Consider the following 27,852-nt stretch of genomic DNA (forward strand, 5'->3'; position numbering starts at 1 on the left):
GTGTCTGACCAACGAGATATTGACAAAGGTCAAATATTTGATGAAGACACTGTGTCTGATTATTCATCAGGAGGAGCGGTACATTTTCCAAATAATGTTTGATCAAACTCCACTCTGATCAGTTCCATGTGCCCCAATCACATTTGGAAACCCTGGGTAATGAGAATGTTAGGCTGATTGTGAGATTCTTTATGGAATTGTTGGTGTTTTTACCTGTGTATTACCTACCTGCAATGGCATGAAACGCCTCTTTTGTCTGCATACGCAGGTGTCCAGGAAACACTATGAAAACCCGAAGGAAATATTTCAGAGCCAAACAGACTTTACGAATTGCCTGGCAGACTGCACTTTTAGATTTTCTGCATCGCCTACAGTATATAAAATAGTGCCGCTTGCAAAAAACTTCAAAGCAATGCCTACTGTCTGTGTGGTTGTGAGAGCCCGACTTCGCCGAGTTTGACTTCGAATATAAGGTCCTAATAAATTTTTGAGGTACAATATCCCCCCTCGGCTAAAGCGGTATCTTACGAAAAGAATTTCCCCCGGGAGCAATAAAAGATCTTGCCGATCGCGCAAACCCCTCTCTGTATGAAATTCTCTTCTTATAATTTGCGTACCGATATCAATTGGTCGCTCATTCATGAACAGTGAAGCCATGACTGAATGAATTCCACGCACGGACACTGATTAAGTGTGTGAGCTAATCCTTGTTTACATAGAACAAACCTGCAGGTTTGAGGATTAGGATGTGTTGCTATGCCAACACATCCAGCAAGAGTTTCGAAAACCGACAGATCCAGGATCAGGCCAAATCGTCAACAATTACATCCGACTAAACGAGTAATCCACGTACGAAAAATACCCCCCAGGATTTGAGCTCATGATTCTGGAATGCTAAAGCAAACGTGGTAACCAGTCCCCTACTATGCCACCCATTATGAACAATTAATTTGCAGATTTATTTGGGGAAACTAATAGGCTTAATTAAATATACAGCTCCTAGAAGATTAGGAGAAAAATGTCTGGCAGTAAGTTTTTAACTTTCCTATTTTTCCTTCTCTCTTTTTCGTTACACTGTGCATAGGGTGCCCTGTAATAAAAAGAGAAATACAAGATTAAGAAGCTTACTGAAATAATTTAAGAGGGTTTAATAAAATACAAAGAAGATGAATATTTATAATGAGTTTAAGCAACACTTCTGTATTGAATTGGATTAAACAAGTTTGAGAAAGTTACTTACCTGTAGGAAAACTAACAAAAAAGCCTGTAAATTTAGTGATTGCCTGCCTGAAGTTACAACAGAGAATTGTTTACCTCTATAAACGTTTACTTATTGTTATCATTACAAGTGTTCCTAAAGCAAACAAAAAAGAAACGTTTATTCTTGTTTATTTATTAAATAAGAGTCACCGCACTCTTATTTTGACACGTTTCCTTGCGTTTCAAAAAGGAAGTAGTTATTTGACATCCTACCGGAAGTTATTTTTTCTTTGGAGGCGGGGTTTAGTACAGGAGTGAGCTGCCAAGATGGTGCTTGAAAGTACTATGGTTTGGTAAGTAGAAACCTATATTTTGATCTGTTTCATTGATTATAATAGTAGTAAAGGTGCAGAAGAACAGACCCTGAAAGAACTGCAGCAATGATTTAGACCTACTAGGACCTATGTACTCGGGGTCAGTCTTTAAACCAACAAAGCGGAATCTCTGTCGCCGGTGGTTTGGGGGAGGGGAAAGGAGACTTCATTTCCCTGAGTCATGGGCACCAAACAGATTAGAAAAATGTAGATTTGATTGTAAAAAAAAAAATAGGGTTTAGAAAAGTAAATACTAATTTGACTAGAAACACCGATGTGCGTTATTTTGCGGGCGTCTACAGACGTGTTATTGTTTTGTAAGTTAGTTGTTCTCGCTAAACATAGCCGTACAGTCTCTTTAACTGTACGTTTCTAGGACACACTTTTCTTTGGCTTCATTTCCAAAGGACTGGATACAATATATCTAGAAGATATGTTTTATCCTATAGTTCAAGTTTTGCCTTGTTTTGATTTGGAGGACAGGTCCACTGCGACAAATTATAAACAATAAGTGAAAGGCCTCTGCCTTGTTTGAAGCATTTAAGGAAAGTAAGATCTAAAAATGTAACTTATTTGATGACTACTGACCGTGGATCACTGAAAACAAAAATAATCTGTATGATCTACAGTGTCTTGTACGCAGGTGCTCTCTTGTAGCACTCTGATTTGTTCGAGCAGGCATGCTTGTTGACAGGTCATTTAAGCTCTGGTACAAGATCGAGTACGTACCTCCTGTGCAGGGATCATTAAGTGTTTCATCTTGTGTTTGATTATAAATCAACGTTATTTGTCAAAGACCTAAACTTGCTTACTGCTCTCCCAATATCGATAGTGGCGGTCACCTACACCTGCACTCAAAATTATTCAGCCCCCATTTCAAATTAGGTTTATTGGCAAAATTTACAGACTTTTAGATGATTGCAATAAAGAAGTCAAACAAGAACAATTTAAATAGCTCAGCAACACAAAATACCACATTTAATAACTGCTGTCTTAAGCACACCTGATGCAACTAGTCAAGGGTCTCATTAGTTACATCAGGCGTACTTAAGATAGAACACATCAAATACCTATACTAGCTAGGGGTGTGTTCACAGTGACGTTTGATTGCATGTTAGAAATATGGGTAAGTCAAGAGAATTTTCCACAAAATTAAGAGATCACTGCTGTGCACAAACCAGGAGAATGATGCAGAAAGATATCGAAGGCACTGCATTTTTCTGTTGAAAGCGTAGTTTGCAAGTTCAAAGTTGAAGGAACACTGGCTACACTACCTGAACGTGTCAGAAAGAGGAAGCTGTCAACAGCTGTCATGTATTTCTGATGTGGCAGGTGTCTGGAAACCCTCAAGTGACTGCAAAAGACCTGCAGCAAGACACAGTGATAGCATGCACTGAGGTTTCAGTTTCCACAGTAAGGTGCATATTAAACACTGAAGGTCTCCAAGCCCAAACTCCATGACATGCACCACTAGTGACCCGAAAAGCACAAGAAAAGATGGCTCAAAAGCCATATAAATAAGCCACAGAAGTTTTGTGATTCTGTTCTGTGGAGTGATGAAACAAAATTGAAAGTTTTTTGGGCCTTAGGATCAGCAGTATGTCTGGAGGAGGAAGAATGAAGCATATGCTGAAAACAGCAGCCTGCCTAAAGATAGATAGATAGATACTTTATTAATCCATCCATCCATCCATCCATTTTCCAACCCGCTGAATCTGAACACAGAGTCACAGGGGTCTGCTGGAGCTAATCCCAGCCAACACAGGGCACAAGGCAGGAACCAATCCCGGGCAGGGTGCCAACCCACCATAGGACACACACAAACACACCCACACAACAAGCACACACTAGGGCCAATTTAGAATTGCCAATCCACCTAACCTGCATGTCTTTGGACTGTGGGAGGAAACCCACGCAGACACGGGGAGAACTTGCAAACTCCACGCAGGGAAGACCCGGGAAGCGAACCCAGGTCTCCTAACTGCGAGGCAGCAGTGCTACCACTGCGCCACCATGCCGCCCTTACTTTATTAATCCCAAGGGGAAATTCACATACTCCAGCAGCACCTTACTGATACAAAAAACAGTATTAAATTAAAGATTGATAATAATGCAGGTAAAAACAGACAATAACTTTATATAATGTTAACGTTTACCCCCGCAGGGTGGAATTGAAGAGTCGCATAGTTTGGGGGAGGAACGATCTCCTCAGTCTGTCAGTGGAGCAGGACAGTGACAGCAGTCTGTCGCTGAAGCTTCCCTTCTGTCTAGAGATGACACTGTTTAGTGGATGCAGTGGATTTTCCATAATTGATAGGAGCCTGCTGAGCGCCCGTCGCTCTGCCACAGATGTCAAACTGTCTAGCTCCATTCCAACAATAGAGCCTGCCTTCCTCACCAGTTTGTCCAGGCGTGAGGCGTCTTTCTTCTTAATGCTGCCTCCCCAGCACACCACCGCGTAGAAGAGGGCGCTCGCCACAACCGTCTGATAGAACATCTGCAGCATCTTATTGCAGATGTTGAAGGATGCCAGCCTTCTAAGGAAGCATAAACAGCTCTCTCCTTTCTTACACAGAGCATCAGTATTGGCAGTCCAGTCTAATTTATCATCCAGCTGCACTCCCAGATATTTATAGGTCTGTACCATCTGCACACAGTCACCTCTGATGATCATGGGGTCCAGGAGGGGTCTGGGCCTCCTAAAATTCACCACCAGCTCCTTGGTTTTGCTGGTGTTCAGGTGTAGGTGGTTTGAGACGCACCATTTAACAAAGTCATTGATTAGGTCCCTATACTCCTCCTCCTGCCCACTCCTGATGCAGCCCACGATAGCAGTGTCATCAGCGAACTTTTACATGTGGCAGGACTCTGAGTTGTGTTGGAAGTCCGATGTATATAGGCTGAACAGGATCGGAGAAAGTACAGTCCCTTGTGGCGCTCCTGTGTTGCTGACCACATTGTCAGACGTGCAGTTCCCAAGACGCACATACTGAGATCTGTCTTTAAGATAGTCCACAATCCATGCCACCAGGTATGAATCTACTCCCATCTCTGTCAGCTTGTCCCTAAGGAGCAGAGGTTGGATTGTGTTGAAGGTGCTAGAGAAGTCTAGAAACATAATTCTTACAGCACCACTGCCTCTGTCCAAGTGAGAGAGGGATTGATGTAGCATATAGATGATGGCATCCTCCGCTCCCACCTTCTCCTGATATGCAAACTGTAGAGGGTCGAGGGCGTGTTGAACCTGTGGCCTCAGGTGGTGAAGCAGCAGCCTCTCCATGGTCTTCATCACATGTGATGTCAGAGCAACAGGCCGGAAGTCATTCAGCTCACTAGGACGTGATACCTTTGGGACTGGGGTGATGCAAGATGTTTTCCAAAGCCTCGGGACTCTCCCCCGTTCCAGGCTCAGGTTGAAGATGCGCTGTAGAGGACCCCCCAGCTCCGATGCACAGACCTTCAGCAGTCGTGGCGATACTCCATCTGGACCCGCTGCTTTGCTGGCACGAAGTCTCCTCAGCTCTCTGCTCACTTGCGCTGTTGTAATTATGGGTGGGGATGTTTCTCCTATGCTGGTATCAGCAGAAGGATGTGTGGAGGGTGCAGTACTCCGAGGTGAGAGTGAGAGTGGGTTAGGGTGGTCAAACCTGTTAAAGAAGTTGTTCATTTGGTTTGCTCTCTTCACGTCTCTCTCGATGGTGGTACCCCACTTCGAGCTGCATCCAGTGATGATCTTCATCTCATCCCACACTTCCTTCATGCTGTTTTTCTGCAACGTCTGCTCCAGCTTTCTCCTGTACTGCTCCTTCGCCGCCCTGAGCTGGACTCGGAGTTCCTTCTGCACACGCTTGAGCTCATGCTGATCACCGTCTTTAAAAGCCCTTTTCTTCTGGTTCAAAAGGCCCTTGATGTCACTTGTAATCCATGGCTTGTTGTTAGCATAGCAGCGTACACTTCTTACTGAAACTACAATGTCCATACAGAAGTTGATGTAGTCAGTAGTGCAGTCAACAAAAGTGGAGCGTGGAGGTGGCTCTGCAATGCTCTGGGGCTGCTTTGGTTCTTCTGGCACTGGAAACCTGCAGCATGTGGAAGGCAAGATTCAATCAAGTATCAAGAAATCATAGGAGAAAACATCATGCCATCTGTGAGGAAGCTAAAGCTTTGGTGTGACTGGACCTTCCAAAATGACAATGATCACAAGCATACGTCCAAGTCTACCAAGGCTTGCTTTCAGAAAAAGTCCTGAAAGATTCTAGAGTGACTGTTGCAGTCGCATGACTTGAACCCCATAAAAAATTGCTGGTGGCAATTGAAGAAGGCAGATACAGCACGCAAACCCAAGAATATTAGTGAGCTGGCGGCCATTGTCCTTGAGGAATGGGCTCTGATTCCTCAGGAATGCTGCCAGAAACTGGTGTCTGGTAATGTATCGTGTTTGCTGCGAGTCATAACAGCAAAAGGTGCTCTACTAAGTACTAAAGATGTTTGTCATGAAGGGATTGAATAATTCTGAGACTGCAGTAGTCTTTAAAAGTGTCATTTTACATTGAATAATAATCATAATAATAATTCATTACATTTATATAGCACTTTTCTCAGTACTCAAAGCGCTATCCACACAGGGAGGAACCGGGAAACAAACCCACAATCTTCCACAGTCTCCTTACTGCAAAGCAGCAGCACTACCACTGCGCCACCTGTGAATGTGGAGAATCCACTTGTAGTATCAGCTGTATTGTGCTATTTAAATAGCAGTTGTTTGATTTGTTTATTTGTCTATTGATAGCTGAAAGTGTGTAAATTTTCACAACCAACCTAATTTTAAAAGGGGGTTGAATAATTTTGAGTGCAACTGTAGAAGATGTTGTATCTGCACTTAGGGAGTATATTTTCTAATTTGAGCAAGGGTTGAAGGAAATTAAAGTTTTTATGTATAGAACCATCCATCCATTCAGCTATCAATTTTCAAACCCGCATATCATAAGCAGGTTTTCGGTGCAGCTGGAGCCTACCCCAGCAAACATCAGGCACAAGGCAGGAACAATTCCTGGACAGGGCACTAGTCCATAGCAGGGTTAACACACATGGGCCAGTTTAAGAAATGGTAGTTCACCTAATCTGCATGTGTTTAGACTGAGGGAGGAAACTGGAGCACCTGAAAGAAACCCATGCTGACACCCGGGGTGACCAATAGAGACATACATACATATATACATACACATACACACACACATATATATATATATATATATATATATATATATATATATATATATATATATATATATATATATATATATATATATATATAAATTTATTTATTTATTTGCAGCTGGAGATCCACAAAGGGAGAAAATGAATCATGTATCAAAAGTAGTTTGTTATTCCTGAGCTTTCAACCCTTGTCAGGGGCCTTCATCAGAGGATAATGCTTAGACTTTCAAGAATCAAATGCAATATATAGTAAAAAATTATGGGGGGGAGGGGGGGTATTGGGTGTACAGTTTATTTATTATGAACATATTCTTCTTAAGTTTGTAGATCAGTGATCGTGTTTCTACCGTCGATTTCTTGTTTTTAGCTAAAAATTTTAGCTTCTTTAATGCTAAAAACAAGAAACTGACAGCAGAAACACGAAACGCAGTTTATATCATTCCATGCAGTTCTTGCCCAGTGGTATACACAGGACAAACTTCAAAAAGAATTGCAACACGTATACAGGAACATAGCAACGCAGTCAGAAGAAAGGACTCACGATCACTGATCCACATGCATACTAAATCAACAGGACATACATTTAACTGGGACAATATACAAGTAAAATTTAAAGCCAGTACTAAAAGTGCCAGAGAGCTAGCCGAATCTTGACTATCAAATGAGAATGCCATCAACAGACACTTGGACATAAATCCAGCATATGCAAACTTAAGAAGAACATGTTCATAATAAATAAACTGTACCCCCAATACCCCCCTCCTGATCACACTGACTTAGCCCCCCCCCGTAATTTTTTACTATATATTGCCTTTGATTCTTGTAAGTCTAAGCATTATCCTCTGATGAAGGCCCCTGATAGGGGTTGAAAGCTCAGGAATAAAAAAAAAAAAAACAAACTACTTTTGATACGTGATTCATTTTCTCCCTTTGTGGATCTCCAGCTGCAAATATGCAAACCGTATCACAGACCTTCTCTTCCATATATATATATGTATATATATATATATATATATATATATATATAAACAGCAAATACTGGATTCTTTAGTAATGCTTCCAATACTTTAATATGACTTCCAAGTAATAATGAATTATTTCACAGTAAGCTGTTTATTCTGATCTTTGAGACTTTAAGTCAAAGGACTTAAACACCTATGCAAAGCTAGCAAATTTTCATTTTAATTTAGTAAGGAATATCACTCTAGTTTTTACTTCATGCTCTGTGATGTTCCTCATTTTTTCTTCTTCCAATGTTATTTGTTCTTTGCAACCACTTCATTCATTTTATTCAGATCCTTCTGTAACACAAATATTCAAAGAAATAATTAAGACATAAATAGAATGGGAGTTTGCAACCCTATAATGCACAAACTGATAAATTATGATCAAGAATAGAGAAATGTGCACTTTTGTGGTGTAACAATTCTAGCTGTTAACAATAATCAGACTGACTTAGCTGTTAATGACATCTATCAAAATCAGAATCACTAGTAGCCACCCAGCCTTAATGTACATAAATTTAGCTTGGTAGCTTTGGGAGCTGCTTATATCAAAACACAAAATCACATACAAATAATACATAAGTTAAACAACATACGTTATACACCTTTGCAGAACAGTACAGTAACAAATGATTTGTAAGTGAAAATGTGTGTATTTATGCACAAGCTCACTCACTTTCACATATTCATAACGGTATGTGAAAGAACAAGAACGCACATATAAGCGAATAAGGTAAGCCTAATATTGGTTTGTGAGGGCTATGGATATGGGAAAATTTTAAAGTCTCTGTTAGTTTTAATTTTAATTGACCTGAAGCATTTACCAGAGAAAAAGTGATGACAGGGGTGACATGACTTAGTGGTGATCCTTTTGACAATCGATGCACACAGGACTGCAACAGATGGAAGAGTACAGTTAATTATTTTCTCAGCCGACTTCACAGTATGCTGGAATTTATGTTTTGGAGTGGACTGTTGCTGAACCAAACCAGACAACAATGGAGAATGTAATCACACTTTCAGTTATAGATTAGTAGAATTGAACTAGAATATGCTGGGAAATATTTAATTTCTGTAGCTAGCATAAAAAGTATGCTGCTGAGCCTTCTTAATGATGGAACTGGTGTTTACGTCCCAGCTGAAAGTGTTTCTGATAGTTCTGCCAAAAAATTTGAAGGGTTCCACAATACTGACTATAGAATTATTCATGTCTATTAGGGATGGGGGGTTGTAACTGCAGTTAGCAAATGTCACCAACGCCACCAACTCAGCTGAAGTCTGTGGCAAAGTTGGGGGATGGGATAGCAGGCTTCTTGATGCTTGTGCTGATTGACACATTTGCAAAACAAAGACGCTGGTGACAAGGTGCGAAGAATTTAAGGTGGCCCGGCATTACAACTTTTTTCATAGGCTTCAGGGATTTTAGTGTTAATAATGCATGTGATGTTAATGTCCCACTTAAGGTTTTGTGACAGTACAGTGCCTGGAAACTTACATGATTCTGCCATTTATTGAAAGTGATAGGTGAGCAGGTGACTAATTCCTGAATTCTATGATCATATCCTGAGTTTTTTTAATGTTAAAGTCCAAATTATTATGGCTGCACCACAATGTCCGATTTTTCAACTTTTATCTGGTATATGGGCTCATCATTGTTTATATAATGATGAGGCCTATTAGTGTTACATCATCTGCAAATTTAAGAAGTTTGACAGATGAATTTCCAAAGGTATAGACATTTGTATAAAATGAGAAGAGTAGTGGGGAAAGGACACAACCCTGTAATGCACCAGTACTAAGGGTTAATGGGTCAGACGTGTGTGCCCATCCACAAGTACTGCTTCCAATCTGTAAGAAAGTCTGTGATCAAATGGCAGACTGAACTAGGCAGGTTGAGCTGAGCGAATTTCCTATCTAGGAGCTCTTGGATGATTGCATTGAAAGCAGAGCTAAAGTCCCCAAACATTATCTTCACATATGCCACTGGCTTATAAAGGTGCTGGTAAATAAAGCTCAAACCTAAATTCAGTGCATCATCCTCAGAACGGCTGGCTCTATATGCAAATTGAAATGGGTCCTAGAAGTCTTTTGTAGCATTGTTGAGGTAATTCAGAATAAGGTGTCCAAAGATCTTCATTACCACAGAGGTTAGAGCTGCTGGTCTGCAGTCATTTAAGGCCTGTAACCTTTGTAGTGGACTAACACCCAGCTAAAATTCTCACGTCAATGGGACAGTGATTTATTTGTTTTTTAGGTGGCGATCCCAGGAATGCACCCAGCCTTGTCCCGACTCACACAAACTCCTTCACAGAGACAAAAAAGCAACCGGTAATAAAACAGAACTTAAAGAATGTATTAAACAATGATAAACAAAATATAGTCTTAAAGCAGGCAGAAACAGGGCCCATATCCAGAAACTGATTGAAAATGCCTGCAAATACTGTAGACAGCTGGTCTGCACAGTGCCGGAGTGTGGAAGGGGAAATAATGTTTTACTTTGTGAGTAAGCTGCAGATGTCTTTTGCAGTTTTGACAGTAGGGGAAGCTGAGAAGAAGAGGAGTGCAGAGTAGTTCCAGTGAAACAATCAGGTAGATTTATGTCCCATTGTCTTTCAAAGCGACCTTAAAACTGATTGAACTGATTAGCCAGATTGGGATCAGCAGAACTGTTTGATGTTTGTATCTTGTAGTTAGTGACCTGTTTAAGGCCCCTCCAGAAAGATTCACTGTCATTTGTAGAGAATTATTCCTGTAGCTTATCTGAGTACAGTACTTTCTTTTTGGACCTTTGATCCCTTTCTCCAAGATATAGTTGGCTTTCCTGTATTAATCACGACTGCCAGATCTAAAAGGATATTCTTTGTCCTAGCACAGTCATCTGAGGTGAACCAAGGCTTATCATTGCTAAAACTTCAAAATTGTGTTTGTTGGAATGCAAATGACTTCACAAAACCTAATATATGAAGTCAGTGTACAGTAATCCCTCCTCCATCGCGGGGGTTGCGTTCCAGAGCCACCCGCGAAATAGGAAAATCCGCGAAGTAGAAACCATATGTTTATATGGTTATTTTTAGAATGTCATGCTTGGGTCACAGATTTGCGCAGAAACACAGGAGGTTGTAGAGAGACAGGAACGTTATTCAAACACTGCAAACAAACATTTGTCTCTTTTTCAAAAGTTTAAACTGTGCTCCATGACAAGACAGAGATGACAGTTCTGTCTCACAATTAAAAGAATGCAAACATATCTTCCTTTTCAAAGGAGTGCAAAGCAAGCAGTCAAAAAAAAAAATCAATAGGGCTTTTTGGCTTTTAAGTATGCGAAGCACCGCCGGTACAAAGCTGTTGAAGGCGGCAGCTCACACCCCCTCCGTCAGGAGCAGGAAGAGAGAGAGAGCCACAGAAAAACAAAGTCAAAAATCAATACGTGCCCTTTGAGCTTTTAAGTATGCGAAGCACTGTGCAGCATGTCCTTCAGGAAGCAGCTGCACACAGCCCCCCTGCTCACACCCCCCTACGTCAGCGCAAGAGAGAGAGAGAGAGAGAGAGAGAGAGAGAAAGTAAGTTGGGTAGCTTCTCAGCCATCTGCCAATAGCGTCCCTTGTATGAAATGAACTGGGCAAACCAACTGAGGAAGCATGTACCAGAAATTAAAAGACCCATTGTCCGCAGAAACCCGCGAAGCAGCGAAAAATCCGCGATATATATTTAAATATGCTTACATATAAAATCCGCGATGGAGTGAAGCCGCGAAAGGCGAAGCGCGACATAGCGAGGGATCACTGTATTCATATATGTTGGAGGTGGCAGTTTTGAAGGCACTCTGGTTTGTATAGACAAAGCAATGCTGAAGCTCCTCTATTGCCTTGTTGGTCCCCTTTGTACAATTTTTGTTTGTAAACAGGAATAAGGTGAATCATAGAACAGTCAGAATTACCAAGGGGGGGTGCGGGGGCACAGGAGAAGGCATGATAAGAATCTTTAATACCTGCATAGCTGTGATCTAGAATATTTCCATCTCTGGTAGTGTGTTTTATTTGCTCTTGATAATTAAGAAGGACTTGGTTGAAATTGGCATGGTTAAAATCACCCCAAATAATGATTTGTGAATCTGGGTTGTCATTTTCAATCTCGACGACTATATCAGCTAGAAACCACTGCACTTCGTAATGATTAGCAAGGGAGCAAATGTAAACGCTGGCTAGAATTACTGAGGAAAACTCCTGTGCTAAAAAAAATGGCTTACAATTTGAGTAAGCAATTCTAGCTTGAGAGAGCTTGATTTAAAAAGAACTGTCATATCTTTACACCAACCTTGACTAATGTAGAAAAGCCACATTTCTGTAAAGCACAGAGCAGATAAAAAAGAAAATCCATACGTATTAACAGTTATTTTAGTATGTCTTAACAGTTCCAGTTTCTTCGACTTTGTTTGCCAGCAACTGCACATTAGGCAAGATGTATTTTAGGCAGTGGTTGTCCTCGTTTCTTGAATCAACTCAGGGCACCAGCTCTTCTGCCACTGGTCCTAAGGTGTCAGGCTACCAGTTTAGCTTCGTGAGCACCTGAGATGAACAAAGTTGTAATATCCACAGATGTAATTATAATGTCTGGAGTCACATCAGGTGGCACACTGCAACCTATATTCAACTGCTCTTCCCATGTACAGTATATGTTGTATGACTTTGCATAGTGACAACAAATTTAACACTAAAAGACAGAAGTCTTAGATACTAGATTTTTATTTTTTTGGCTTGTTTTTTTCTTTTGAAGGTTTGCCACATCATCATTATTGTTAAAAAAGATTACTGCTATCAGCTAATTTAATAGTAGTTTTATTTGTTTCTGTAATTCTGTGTTGGTAAGTTGGATTTCATTGACGGCATCTTTGGTTTTCTTGTCAAATATATGTGGTTGTGTTTTTATTACTTATCTTTATTATCTCTGGCGTGATTTCAGATGAGCCATTAGTCCATCCATCCATCCATTTTCCAACCCACTGAATCCGAACACAGGGTCACAGGGGTCTGCTGGAGCCAATCCCAGCCAACACAGGGCACAAGGCAGGAACCAATCCTGGGCAGGGTGCCAACCTACCGCAGGACACACACAAACACACCCACACATCATTAGTCGTTTTCCAATATTTGAGTTTTAAACACTAACATTTACCTTGTTGACAGAGTTCTCTATATCTTGTGTGTGAATTCTGCATTCCATGTAATTTCTTAGAGCATGAGACAGAATGATCTTTGGGTGAATTTGTATCTGTGATGCTCATTTCTGAAAATATCTGTTTGTTCTGTTTTTAAATAATCTTTCTCAGTGTAGAGTGATTGTCTTTAGAGTGAAAATGGCCTTTTGACTCTTTCTAGACTGAGAATACCAACAATTGATTCTCTTAAGTCATTTCAGCTATCTTTATTCTTGATCAGGTAATATAATACCACAAATGAGAATGTCCTTGACCAATTAAACTGGAAAATGTTTTGCTTTTTAGGATGGTAGTAACAATTCCTGATCATCCTGTAATCTACACATATCTCTAATTAGTTTTTCCAGCTAATCTTGAAACGTAATGGTGTACTTATTTTTTCACATAATATGCCTTGTTTTATCTTTATACAGTAAATAATGAAAAAGTAACACTTGTTATGTTTGTCAAAAGTAGTTTGATTCTTCTAGAACTTGGTGAATAATAAAGGGTTATTAACTACTTCCTGATGTGCAAAACCAAAGATTGTTTGAGGATTGTAAACATTTCTTTAAATCCAGAATCTGCATTATTACTGATTATTGGTTTATTTTTCACTATTTTCTACATGTTCTTTCTTTCAGTGTATGCAAATTTGGTAGTAGGAAATAGTAATGTGATGTGCACACAGTACAGTAAAATTCTTAGCATGTTGGCCCAACATGTGACATGTTTCTATACAAGTTTTCCTATATAATACAAAAAGGTACAACAGTACACTTTTAAAATATGATACAATTAAAGTATAATTGCCTGTCTTTCATATGTTTTTTTTTTGTTTGTTTTTTTAAATAGACATTGTTATATAATGTGAATTAAACAGATCACTTTTTAAATTAGTAGATGTGTAGAAACTTTGTGTTTCTTCATTTGTAAAATGTAAATTAAGTCAGATAAACATCTCCAGAGATGTGCAGTTTAGGTTATTTTTTTAAAACCTGCCAGATTTTGTCCATTTCCACACTCCCCATTTTTAGCTTCTGCTCATTTGCTTGCTTTCCTTCCCTCATTTAAATACCAAATTAGTATACATTTTCCAGATGGAGCTACATACATTCATGCACTACTTTACCAAAAAGTATTTTATTCACTCAGACATAAAAAATAGTTAGATGTCTGTCATGGCTCTGTAGTTCATTCATAGTTTGAGTTTAAATGTAATTTTTTTTTAACATAAAGGACTCCCTGTATCGTATATTAATAACATCTTGTTTTTCTTCTGCAGTGTGGACAACAGTGAATACATGCGTAATGGAGACTTCCTTCCAACACGTCTACAGGCACAACAGGATGCTGTCAATATTGTATGCCATTCAAAAACGCGCAGTAATCCAGAGAATAATGTAGGACTAATTACACTTGCCAAGTATGTATTTCAATTCTGCATGGGGAAGAGCAAAATAATTTGGGTAGAGGGTACATTTAGGGAATAATCATGCCACTATGTACTTTTTCCAACAAAGAAGGATGAAATAAAAATAAATAGGAAAAAGTATATAGTCTTTGTCCTTTACCTGAGCCAACTTAATTACTGGCAGTCATGAATATTTGTTGAGTTTTGCATTTATTCACCACACTAGTGTTGCTTCCTCAGCCTAACAGCACAGTTACCTAACTATATGTACAATTGAAATTCCATTAACAGTACAGTGTCTTGCAAAAGTATTTTGTGTTTTGAAATTCATCACCATCCTCTGGATTTCAAAAGATATTTTCCCAAGAAGTATTTCAGCCTAAGTGTTCTAACATTTTTAAAGCCAAAATAAATTCTTTGTCAAAAGTACAAAGGATGTTCAGATTGTTTCCGCACTTTAATATTTTCGTTGGAAATGGTGAAGGCAGGAGTAGTAGTAATTGGGCATTAAAAAGTTGGTACAACGCTGGAAAAATTGCATCGCAAAGAAAGGTGACTATGTAGAAAAGTGCTCATAATTTGTTTTTGAAATTCTTAATAGGGTTAAAAAAAAGTGCCGAAACTTTTTGAACGCCTTTCATATTTCTAAATGAAAAATATTGCTTGCACAAGTACTCAACATCTACACATCTTTTTGCCACAATACCAGATTCAAGTGTTTTAGGGTATGTCTGGAACAGCTTTACACAGTACACAGGACTGATTTTGTTCTGTTCTTCCTGGCAGATTTTCTGCAGATCATTTAAGATGGTTGGTTGGCAGGCACCTCTGGATGCCATCCTCAAAGAGTGCTACAGATTCTGAATAGGGTTGAGATCAGGATTTTGACTAGGCCATTGCTGGACATTAATCTTTTATTTTTATTTTTGAGGCACTCCAGTTTTGCCTTAGCTTTGTGCTTTGGATCATTAACTTGCTGGAACATTAACCTTCTCCCAAGCCTAAGTTTCTCAACCAACTGGAATGTGTTCTCTTTATTTAGTTCCATCCATTCTTCCATATCCTGCTAATGCCATACTTTAGTGTAGGGATAGTGTTTTTTGAGGCCTGGGCAGTTTTGCGTCTGTAGCATACATAACACTTTGAGTTTTGGACAAAAAGTTCTGTCTTGGTTTGATCTGAGTACAAAACCTTTTACCATATCCTATCTTGGTCCATTTCCTGCATTGAAGTGAACTTTAGATGTACCTTTCATAGATATTCCTGAATAATGACTTTTTTCTTTACACCCTCCTAAGTAGAACACTACAATGCAGTTGTTAAAGTGATCTTAAGCAATTTCAGCAGCTGACCTCTGTAGTTCCTTCAAAGTCATGGCTGGCTTATTTGTTGCTTCGTTTATACCAGTCTGCCCCTTGCTTAGATGCTAAGTTTTGATAGATAACTGTCTTCACACAGTGTCCAAGTAATGTGGTACATCTTCCACTTCCTGATGATCCAGTAGTTTTCACTAGGACGTACATGCATTTTGATTTTTTTTTGTATCTTGTCCGACTTGCGCATTTGTATCAGTTTGTCTCTTACTTCTGTGGTATACTCTTTAGTCTTAATTTTCACAGTAGGTTAATAGCCTGACTAATTATGGAGGACTATTTCGGACAAAATTAAATAAATAAATAAATGCGCAAATAAATTAAAGTTCTGTGAAATGTGAGCATAAATAAATAAATGTATCATGAAATGAAGCCTTAATAAATAAATTTGCCATGAAATGAGAGCATAAATAAATAAATGTGTCACGAAATATGTTTTTTGTTGCTTATTTATTTATTTCATTTTGTCCGTAACATTCCTCCAAACCATCATGAAATACGACTTGAAATAAAACTGTCACTTTCACTCGTCAAAGTTGAGAGGGTGGGCTCTAACACACCATCTAGTTATTGATTGGTTAATCGACTTCTGTAGATTGGCTATGCCTAATTCAACATGGCTGTGTGTGAGATGGAAGTAAACGAGATAGCACAAGAATTAATTAGAAAAATGCTTACTACTGCCGATGAAATGGATTCTGCCAAAGATATCACATATTTCAGAGAGAGAATTGTTGCAGAGAAATGGAAGAATGCAAGAAGACCGACATTCCAGTTTGAATTAAATATCACACATTTTACTTAACCATGTAATTTCACATTTATGATCTTTTCACACTGCTGACATTATTCTGCAAAACCAAAATTATTTCTCTCCTTCCATACTTTACATTATGTTAACTGGGCTACTTATTTGTGGTCTAATAATATTACATACCTGTGAAGGAGATCCTCTTTTCTCCAAGTCCAGAGGCAGCAAGGCTTGCTTTGACAAACACACTTGGTATTTTGGTAGAAGTCTGGTCACTTAGACAACAGAAATTATGTGTGTACATTATGTGATGTACTATGCTTGGAGAAGGCATCCTTCTAGTAGACCTAAATTGCCTCCTTGGGTTGTTTGAGCCCCCATACGGGGCAAATAGCCGTGCTACCTCTGCTGTTAATTAAAAGAAGCAACACATTTAATTTTTGACATGCAGCAATATAGTTTTTAACAAGATAAAATTGAATGTGTTCAATAAATGTGCTCATCACTGTATTTCTTTCACTGCAACACTGAAAGCCCAGTTAAATGTAGAGGAGAATCATCCTTTCTGGAATGTGGGCACCATGTTTTGAGGATTGTTTAGGAAAGCTAGAAGTAGCAACATACTACAAATAACTACAGAAGGGTAAAACTGAATAAGGATACCAGGAAACACTGTATAAAAAATATGCTCACTAAACTGCAAGGAACCACAGGTCTTAGAGAAAGAGAGAGAGAGAGTATAAATAAATGTTTAAAACCTACTTTAAACAGTAATTATGGGGGGTGGTGAAAAACAAAGAAAGGTGTTGTTTAATTACGAAAAGGGGGGAAAAAACAGGTAAAACAACAACAAAAAAAACCCCAGAAACCAATTGTATGAAGAATACAAACTGAAATGAAAATGAATCAAATTTTTATATATAAAAAGTGGTAGAAAAAGCAGAAAAAGGCAAAGGTAGTAGACTAACAATTACATAGAATAAAAAATTAAAAATACAATTACATGAAAAATATAAACAATGTGATATAAGAAAATAGAACATATTGGTAAACATAGAAAAATAATTAAGAAAAAAGTAAAAAATGAAATACAGTCACATATTGAGAAATCAAGGAAAAATACATGCATAACAACATAGGAAATTAGTAACGGAAAGCTATTTAATAGCATGAAAAATTAACTCAAAATTGTTTCCACAGTCTTTCTGCTGTGGGTTACTGAATGTACTAAAACAAACACTTGCAACAATATATGTGTATAACATACCGTTAAGTGAGAAGAAAAACAACTGTTCATATTAAAGTTTATTATCCTAAAAATGCACATAAACCTGTTTTGTTTCCTCCACATCCTTTGCATCAAATTAATTTCTGCATTCTCAGTCTACCAAAATCACTTGACAGTAGGTGAAAACTGCATTTTAAGATAACCACTGTTCAATTATACTCATTAAGTTTCCATCCAGTTTTTTGCGACGTTTTGTTATCGACAAACAGAATATACGTAAAAAAAATTTGCGAAATTTGCTGTCTCCAGCCAGTTTCCATCAAACTGGCTTTTTATCGATAAAATGGTGTGTGTGATGACGTCATCCCCCCCAAAACGAACTGTCGCATAACTTTTGTTGTATCGCGAAAAAAATCTGCCCTTGAGCCGTTTCCATACATATGTCGCAAATTATCTACCTTTTGTTTTCCACGTTACACCCCCTCCACTAAACAAAGAAACAAAGAAATGGAGAGATTATTCAGACAGTTTTTTGAAATTTGCCAGCTTACTGTTATTCCAGTTTCACAAATAATTGGAATTGTACATAATATCCGAAGACGACAGCAGAATGAAGCAGTTGCTTGTCTGATAGCCCTAGAGCTCCAAGAAAGTACCCCAGTGCGACGAAACCCACGGGTATGGGAGAGACGACGGAATAAGACCTTCTGGGAGGAGGTGGTGGAGAGACTTAACAGAAAATCTCTGGCTGCAACATTTTATAATGACACGGCCGATGTTTGAGATGTTGTGTGGATTCATCAGTCCTGATGTTGCGCCCATCACAGGTTGCCACCGACCACCGGTTCCAACCCAAAAGCGGATTGCCATCGCCCTTTACAAGCTGGCAACCTGCGCCGAGTATAGAGTAGTTGGAGAAACTTTCGGGGTTAGTAAAACTACCGTCCATCGATGTGTATATGCTGTGTGCACCGCTATTAAAGAAAAATTAATGCGGCGTTATATCAGACTTCCGACTGAAGCGGAGGCCAATGAAATTGCATACCGCAATTCCTTGGTGCATCTTGTGCCACAGATTTACGGTGCGCTGGATGGCACGCTTGTGCCTATTCTTCCCCCGACGGAAGGCTACCGCGATTACATTAATCGCAAAGGGTGGCCATCTATTGTTCTCCAGGCCCTTGTTGATGACAGGTGCATGATACGAGACGTTTGCGTTGGCACTCCTGGAAGTGCCCATGATGCAGCTGTGTTTGCAGCATCGGATCTGTACAGGTGAGCCTACCTTTCAACATCCCTTCACAGTGCGATAACAACTGAATTAACCTGCTTCCCTTAAGGTTTTTAATTAAAACTGAAATTTGAATTAATACAAAATAACGACGTTTAATCAAAAAAAAAACTCTCTTCATCAGACCATGCGAACCGCTCCGCCATTCTCGTTTTGATTGCACGTGATGAAAATGTGACACATTTATTTGCGTTAAAGCCCTTTTTTCCGACAAAAACTGTTTCCAATGTAGTTTTTGCGACATCTGAAGTATCGATATAGAATTTATGCGCTAAAGTTAAACGGAAAAATATTATGTCGACATGTACAACATTTTATCGATAATTAGAATTTCCATCGGCTATATCGGTAAAAAAATTTGAAGCGCTAAATATTTTTTCGCAAAAACTCCTTGGATGGAAACCTGGCTAGTGTAACAAAGTGAATATAAAGAGGCGAGTATGTTTATAAAATGATGGCTCCAACTCAACTATTGTGCGACATTCACAAAATATTTCTGTTAGATTTAATAGCTCTTCAGTATTCAGCAACTGACATTTCGTTTGTGATGTGGCTACCGTCAGGTCTTTCTGTTTACTTGTAGGCAGGTTTGTATTATGCAGACAAATAACTATTGCAAATTTACAGCGCTATTAGCACAGCCACCTAAAATACAGTAGTATATCTTGAACAGGAGTAGAGTGAGTACTCGACAAAGTGGGGGTAGGTCTTCGGCTATCAAGTGGGGCACTTACAGCTGAAACCTCATGTGCTGATTCCTGAGGGGATGAAGAGGTTAGAGCTTCCTGAATTAAAACTGCCGCTTCACGTAGCAACTCTGGGCAACTTTTTGTAGCAGTCATATTCGCCATGGACACTCACAAGCACAACTTTAAGCATGCGCTTTGGTACCTTGAGAATCATATGGCTCATAGTTCGATTACTCTAGGCTGAAGGTAACACTCAACAAATCAATAACTAGAGGGTGTGTTAGAGCCCACCCTCTCAACTTTGACGAGTGAAAGTGACAGTTTTATTTCAAGTCGTATTTCATGATGGTTTGGAGGAATGTTACGGACAAAATGAAATAAATAAATAAGCAACAAAAAACATATTTCGTGACACATTTATTTATTTATGCTCTCATTTCATGGCAAATTTATTTATTAAGGCTTCATTTCATGATACATTTATTTATTTATGCTCACATTTCACAGAACTTTAATTTATTTGCGCATTTATTTATTTATTTAATTTTGTCCGAAATAGTCCTCCATAACTAATGACCCTCTGCACAAAGAGATTTTTATATCTAGAAAATGTCATCTTTAAACTGAGTATCACTGGTAGAAACTAGTTATTCAGTTGTGTCCAAATGAGAGGCAAATGTGTCTTCTTTGGGAACACTTTGTCACTTTAAGCTGTGGAGATAATAGGGTTTGAATACTTAATACAAACAGTTTTTTTCCAGTTTTTATTTTTTAAAAATATGCTTTTGACAAATTATTTACTCTGGCTTTAAAAATAAACTGTTAAAATTTTTAGGTTCTCAATACATACTCCTCCAATAAGTATATTTATATATCACCTGATATCTGTATTTTGATTTTATTATAGAGCCATCTTAATCTGTGTACTGGGTAGTGATATTTTTTTTCCCAGGCACCAGTAATAGGTGCCTTACTATAATTTTAAACATTCAGTGGTAAAATGTATAAGTAATTTTGTTTCTATTATTAAATATTTCACTTAAAACTTGAAAGCATTGATTAGGAACACACAAGCATATAATGGAAAACAACCTTTTTTTAAGAAAAGATAAAATGAAAAACTCAACTTATGTATAATAAGTGAAAATATTTGGAGTTTTAATGTTTGTTACTGTTTGTGCATTTTTTATTGACATTTTGATGCAAGTTTAATGCACCAGAGAGTTTAATGTTAAAGATTGATGGATACTTGAAAGAATTATTGGAATTTGGAAATATTGCGTCAAGGTATAACTGAGGCATAATAGGCAGTTACAATATCTAAATGAAAGAGAGCATTGCTAGAAAATCATGTTTTTCCAGGAAATATGGCACTGGTACTAAAGGTAACAATATAGGGCATGTTTTTACTGTTTCAGCCTGTCATAGCCTATATTTTTACCTGCTTCATTCACATTTAAATTTTACGTAATAGTATGGGAAAATGGTCCCTTTTTTGTTATGAAAAGTGTCAGTTTTCTGTCTTCTAAAGCTTCACCAGAAGACATTTTACCCATTTGAGACAAAAGTGAAAAATAGAAAAAGTCTAGGGAAAAAATTTTACTACAATATGTTTAATAAGAAATAGTAAGAAAACATTTTTGTGACATTTAAGCAAATGAAAACATACTATTTGTAATCAAATGTATTACTTAAGCATTAAAGATTATTCTATTTTACTGATCATAACAGATAAATTGTTTATTGTTCTCTTTCTCAATTTACAGCAACTGTGAAGTACTAACAACTCTTACCCCAGACACTGGGCGCATCCTGTCCAAGCTGCATGCTGTCCAGCCTAAGGGGAAAATCAGCTTTTGCACAGGAATCAGAGTGGCACATGTAATTATTTTCTTGAGTATAGTAGTTACTTTTGAAGATATCTTGTATTCACCCATTTTGCATCTCAGTTTAGGTCTAGAGGCACCTATTCAGAAATACTTTGTCAATTGGTAATGAAGTATTCATCACATTAAAATGTTTATATAAGTTTACGTGTTGAATATTTTTGATAAATTTTGTGAACGATGAACCCCAAAGGTCTTTGGCACTTAAGCTTAACAGCCACAGACTGAGATCATTTACTTATATTGTAGGGAATTTGCCTAATTACAAATGTCAATGTCAAATATGACATGTAACACTTAGACAAGCCTGATGCATTTTTAACCAAATGCAGTGGTCTGATGCAACAAAAATTAACTTGTTTGTCAACAATCACTAAAGGTACATTAAGGGGGGGAAGAAGGGTACCTTGTCAATTGTTAAGCATAAGGTGGATCTGTTATGCCTTAGGTTTGTGTGGCAGCCAGTTGCACAAAAAATACTGTGTGAGTAGGGAAGAATACATTCTACTAAGTATCTACAAATACTGCAAGCTAATATATCTATCTATCTATCTATCTATCTATCTATCTATCTATCTATATCACAATCATTTAAGGAACAGAATGTGAAAATGGGACACGCTGGAGAGACTATGTCTCCCAGCTGGCCTGGGAATGCCTTGGGATTCTCCCGGAAGAGCTAAAAGAAGTGGCCGGAGAGAGGGAAGTCTGGGCATCTCTGCTCAAGCTGCTGCCCCCGCGACCCGACCTCGGATAAGCAGAAGAGGATGGATGGATGGATGAATGTGAAACTTAGTTGGATATTACAAGACATGATCCAAAACATACAGTTGAAGTCAGAAGTTTACTTACACTTAGGGTGAATTCTTTAAAACTCACTTTATAACCCCTCCACAGATTTTATACTAACAAAGTATAAATTTGGTATATCGTATAAGACTTCTACTTTGTGCAGGGCAAAAGTCCTTTTTTCCAACAATGTTCACAGAGAATTTCACTTTTTATTGACTATATTACAATTCCAGTGGGTCACAGGTTTACATTCATAAAATCTATGGATGGGTTATTAAGTGTGCTTTTGAAGAATTTACCCTAAATATATGTAAATGTCTGACTTCAACTGTATCTCAAAATCAACCACAATGATAAGGGAGTGTGTGGTAAGTGTGGTGGGGGCCCAAGTTGGAGTCAACGGTTTGCTGAGGTCTGGGGCGTCATCTATACAGGTGCTGGTCATAAAATTAGAATATTATGACAAAGTTGATTTATTTCAGTAATTCCATTCAAAAAGTGAAACTTGTATATTAGATTCATTCATTACACACAGACTGATGTATTTCAAATGTTTATTTCTTTTAATGTTGATGATTATAACTGACAACTAATGAAAGTCCCAAATTCAGTATCTCGGGAAAATTAGAATATTGTGAAAAGGTTCAATATTGAAGACAGCTGGTGCCACACTCTAATCAGCTAATTAACTCAAAACACCTGCAAAAGCCTTTAAATGGTCTCTCAGTGTAGTTCTGTAGGCTACACAATCATGGGGAAGACTGCTGACTTGACAGGTGTCCAAAAGACGACCATTGACACCTTGCACAAGGAGGGCAAGACACAAAAGGTCATTGCTAAAGAGGCTGGCTGTTCACAGAGCTCTGTGTTCAAGCACATTAATAGAGAGGCGAAGGGAAGGACAAGATGTGGTAGAAAAAAGTGTACAAGCAATAGGGATAACCGCACCCTGGAGAGGATTGTGAAACAAAACCCATTCAAAAATGTGGAGGAGATTCACAAAGAGTGGACTGCAGCTGGAGTCAGTGCTTCAAGAACCACCACGCACAGCCGTATGCAAGACATGGGTTTCAGCTGTCGCATTCCTTGTGTCAAGCCACTCTTGAACAAGAGACAGCGCCAGAAGCGTCTCGCCTTTGGACTGCTGCTGAGTGGTCCAAAGTTATGTTCTCTGATGAAAGTAAATTTTACATTTCCTTTGGAAATCAAGGTCCCAGAGTCTGGAGGAAGAGAGGAGAGGCACAGAATCCACGTTGCGTGAGGTCCAGTGTAAAGTTTCCACAGTCAGTGATGGTTTGGGGTGCCATGTCATCTGCTGGTGTTGGTCCATTGTGTTTTCTGAGGTCCAAGGTCAACACAGCCGTCTACCAGGAAGTTTTAGAGCACTTCATGCTTCCTGCTGCTGACGAACTTTATGGAGATGCAGATTTCATTTTCCAACAGGACCTGGCACCTGCACACAGTGCCAAAGCTACCAGTACCTGGTTTAAGGACCATGGTATCCCTGTTCTTGACTGGCCAGCAAACTCGCCTGACCTTAACCCCATAGAAAATCTATGGGGTATTGTGAAGAGGAAGATGCAATACGCCAGACCCAACAATTCAGAAGAGCTGAAGGCCACTATCAGAGCAACATGGGCTCTCATAACACCTGAGCAGTGCCACAGACTGATCGACTCCATGCCACGCCGCATTGCTGCAGTAATCCAGGCCAAAGGAGCCCCAACTAAATATTGAGTACTGTACATGCTCATACTTTTCATGTTCATACCTTTCAGTTGGCCAACATTTCTAAAAATCCTTTTTTTGCATTGGTCTTAATGGATATTCTAATTTTCCGAGATACTGAATTTGGGACTTTCATTAGTTGTCAGTTATAATCATCAACATTAAAAGAAATAAACATTTGAAATACATCAGTCTGTGTGTAATGAATGAATCTAATATACAAGTTTCACTTTTTGAATGGAATTACTGAAATAAATCAACTTTGTCATGATATTCTAATTTTATGACCAGCACCTGTATATGCATTGTTTAATAAATATCTTGCGGTAGCTGTTTGATGTGAGCAGACAAAAAAAGATAACGTCTTTCATTCTTTTTTGTGTCCATTGTGTTACAATGGGTGTTAAAACAGATAGATACTTTATTAAACTCAAGGGGAAATTCACATACTCCAGCAGCAGCATGCTGATTAAAAGCAGTATTAAATTGAAGAATGATAAAAATGCAGGTATAACAGACAATAACTTTTGTATAATGTTAGTGTTTTCATCAGTGAGCCAACAGACACTTGGATTTGAACCTAGTATATGCAGGCTTAAAAAGAACATCCAAATAATAAAAAAGGCTTTATGACCAATACCTTTCACCCCCACCCTTCACCTGCTATATATTGCCTTTCATTCCTGTATGTCTAATAATTGACTAATTTTCTTCCTTTGTGGATCTCTAGCCACAAATATGCAAACCGTATCGCAGACCTTCACCTCCACATATAGTGTGTGTGTCGAATGAAAAATTTTAATTTTTTAATTTTTTTTATAGCCTACCTATATGTAGTATATGTTATAAAATATAAATAACTTGATAGTAGGCTCATGGATGCACTTAATGAAAGTATACAACAACAGCAATTATTTTACATTCAAACATGACTGTTTGCTTTTAGATAGCCACTTTTTATTGGTGTTCATTTGATGCTTTATTATCTTCTTTTTTCCTTCATCAATTTTTAGTTGGCTTTGAAACACAGACAAGGAAAAAATCACAAAATGAGGATTATAGCCTTTGTGGGAAGTCCCGTAGAAGACAATGAGAAAGATGTAAGTAATGGATTCACCTATATATGAAGCTAGAATTAAAAAAAAATATATCGGTATCTAACAGGAGTGAACGATATATACCAGTTGATCTGGTATACTGATTGAAATTACTCTTGCATTATAGATTTAGGAAATAAGTATATATGCTGAAAATTAGTGGAAAACAAACATTTAAATGTAAAATGTGTTGTGTTACAAAATGTGCAAATCTGTGCATCTCAAAGCAAATGGAAAATGTGAATTTATGTTAGTGTGTTAGTGTCTTAAAGGTAATGTCTTTCTGTGTGAACTTGTATGTCCACTGTGTATAATAAGTGTGCTTACCCTTGCACGGTTCAGCCTGATTGGAGACTCTGTGCTGAACATAGCCCCATTGCGACTATGCTTTAGATTAAGGAGGTTTGTATGCTTAAAGTGGGCAGTTTGAAATGGAGAAAGAGAGCAGGAAAAAGCTGTGTCTTGTCCTGTATTTTCTTGGCAGTGTCATGAGTTAGTGAGAAAGAAGTCACACTTTCATAGCTTCACGACAGACATGTCAATACATGTTATCAAATTCACTTGAGTACCAGAGCATTAACAGGCGTTTTGATGGATAACTGGTGCACTTGTATGCATAGTTAATATTTAAAAAAACAAAAGTTTTAATCTGAAAATTATATATAAATCTTTACATCAGTTTTTTTGATTTACTGTTGAATGCGCTTTAAGTATTCACATTTACTTGATCATTTCTTGCCTGGCCTGGTTGAAATTTTAAATTCTTTAACAGAATTTTTAATATGAGGTAAAAAAGAACATCCACACATTGTGTGTGTTGAAACTTTGTTTGGCACAGAAAGTGGCTAGTGTGTTTTTTTAAGTACTTTTTTTAAGTACTGTGTGTTTTAGATACATGCTGTTCCACGTTACTCAGCATATTTAGAAGAGGGATCTTAAAACTGTGAACAGTTCCTCCACCTAAACACCAAATTAATGGTTTGTTTTTATAAACTCTCCTTCCAATTTACGAGCTCATGAAGTAGGCACAGTTGGGACCTTTTTTTAAATTAAAAAACAATATTCAGTAAAAAGTACAATTCTGAGTAATGTGTAAATATAAATATTCACATATTACATGTCTGTAAACTCTTTTTAAAATAAAATGTTTGAGAACTCCATAATAGTAAATAGGAAAGTGTTTATAATTCTGATGAAATATTATTAATGCCTGATTCTTAATCTGTCTAAGCTGTTCAAACCACTGTGTAGTGCTGTTCCAAAATTGGGGAGCTATCTTAATCAAGATGGCAAACGCATAACGTGCCAGCACAGGACTTTTGGAAAGAGAGAGGGCAGAAAACAACTAAAGCCAATTGTAATGACTGACACAATAATTAAAGTTCAGTATGAACATCTTCACCAGCGACTCTGACAGAAGTATACTGTACTAAAATAAGGGATCCCTAGCCTTGATTTAAATACTGAGACCAGTTAGGTATGTCATACTGGCAGGTAAGTCATTACATAGATGGGGTTTAAGGGGGTGTCATATAATTAAATGATACCCAGACTGAAATGTACTGCAGCAATTTCTGTAATCAAAATTAAAATAAGAAAAATTGCAGGGCTATGTTTTTTGTTGTTCTGTTGTTCAGGTGTATTGTTAGAATATTGTTGTGACCTTTGAATTTTTGTCTTTTGTTGTCGTTTCAGTAAAGCGTCTCATGTATACTTGTTGCTTGTTTGATGTCCTGCACTACATGAATATTCTTATACTTGCATTAGAAATGCTGTACACGGTTGGGGGTGTTGGTTTACATTTAACAGTTATTACTGCTATGAAGCCCAGTTACACAAACCAGGGCAGAGCAGGTTGTATGTATGCTGTAAATGTTCTGATGTCTTGCTGGATACTGGTAATATGTAGTGTCACTTTCACTTTGAATAGGCAGATTCAGTTTCATTTGGTTTAACTTAAAGTAAAACATCAGAATAGTAAAAAGAAACAAATACCTGTGCAAAGTTGTACACAGTCCCTCAACAAAATTCCAAAAAGTAAATTGACTACAATACAGTATTTTCTATCAGCTTTAAGCTTTTTTCTTATTTTATCATACTTGTGATTTTTATTTATTTTAAACTGACCTATTTGCAGATAAGCATGGGCACAGAGAAGGGACATAGGCAAGTTTTTGAAGATAGTTTAAATTAAACAGAATGACCTCATTTTTTGTTTTTCATCCACTAAACATTTAGGTAATTTTTTTATATTTACAGATAAAGTGCTAACTAAATCAAATTTGTATCTTCACATATCCTTCCATTTTGGTTCAGTCATGTTTTGTTTAAAATTGAATTGGCTTAACCAAAATATAAACATAAAAAAATCCCTATGCACAGTACACCAGTGTAAGGTATATTAGACATTAGCAAACTTAAACATTTTTGTGTAAGCCTTTAGTGCGTTTAAGTTCTTTAAACATTCTAACTTTAGTTTTTTGTTAATATTTTTTCATTCTGTGTTTATGGCCATGTTCTGTTTTTGCACTGATGAACATGTAGTGTTATCAATGGAAAAGAAAAGAGGTTTAAGTGGTGCAGCAGTGTTAACATTTTAATATTTACATTATGG

The 27,852-nt window shown here is 37.9% G+C and overlaps 1 protein-coding gene across 1 annotated transcript in view; it reads left to right on the forward strand.

Annotated features, from left to right (window-relative positions):
- LOC114645523 (putative PIP5K1A and PSMD4-like protein) overlaps window positions 1–27,852 on the forward strand; it is a 148,305-nt gene that overhangs the window by 111,022 nt on the left and 9,431 nt on the right. The window contains exons 16-19 of the mRNA XM_051922585.1: window positions 1,528–1,553; window positions 14,275–14,415; window positions 21,502–21,616; window positions 25,155–25,241. Of these exons, the coding sequence (XP_051778545.1) occupies window positions 1,528–1,553; window positions 14,275–14,415; window positions 21,502–21,616; window positions 25,155–25,241 (369 nt within the window). The remainder of the gene's footprint in view (window positions 1–1,527; window positions 1,554–14,274; window positions 14,416–21,501; window positions 21,617–25,154; window positions 25,242–27,852) is intronic.

The sequence above is a fragment of the Erpetoichthys calabaricus genome, chromosome 2 (genome assembly GCF_900747795.2).
Source record: "Erpetoichthys calabaricus chromosome 2, fErpCal1.3, whole genome shotgun sequence".
Taxonomy (NCBI): domain Eukaryota; kingdom Metazoa; phylum Chordata; class Cladistia; order Polypteriformes; family Polypteridae; genus Erpetoichthys; species Erpetoichthys calabaricus.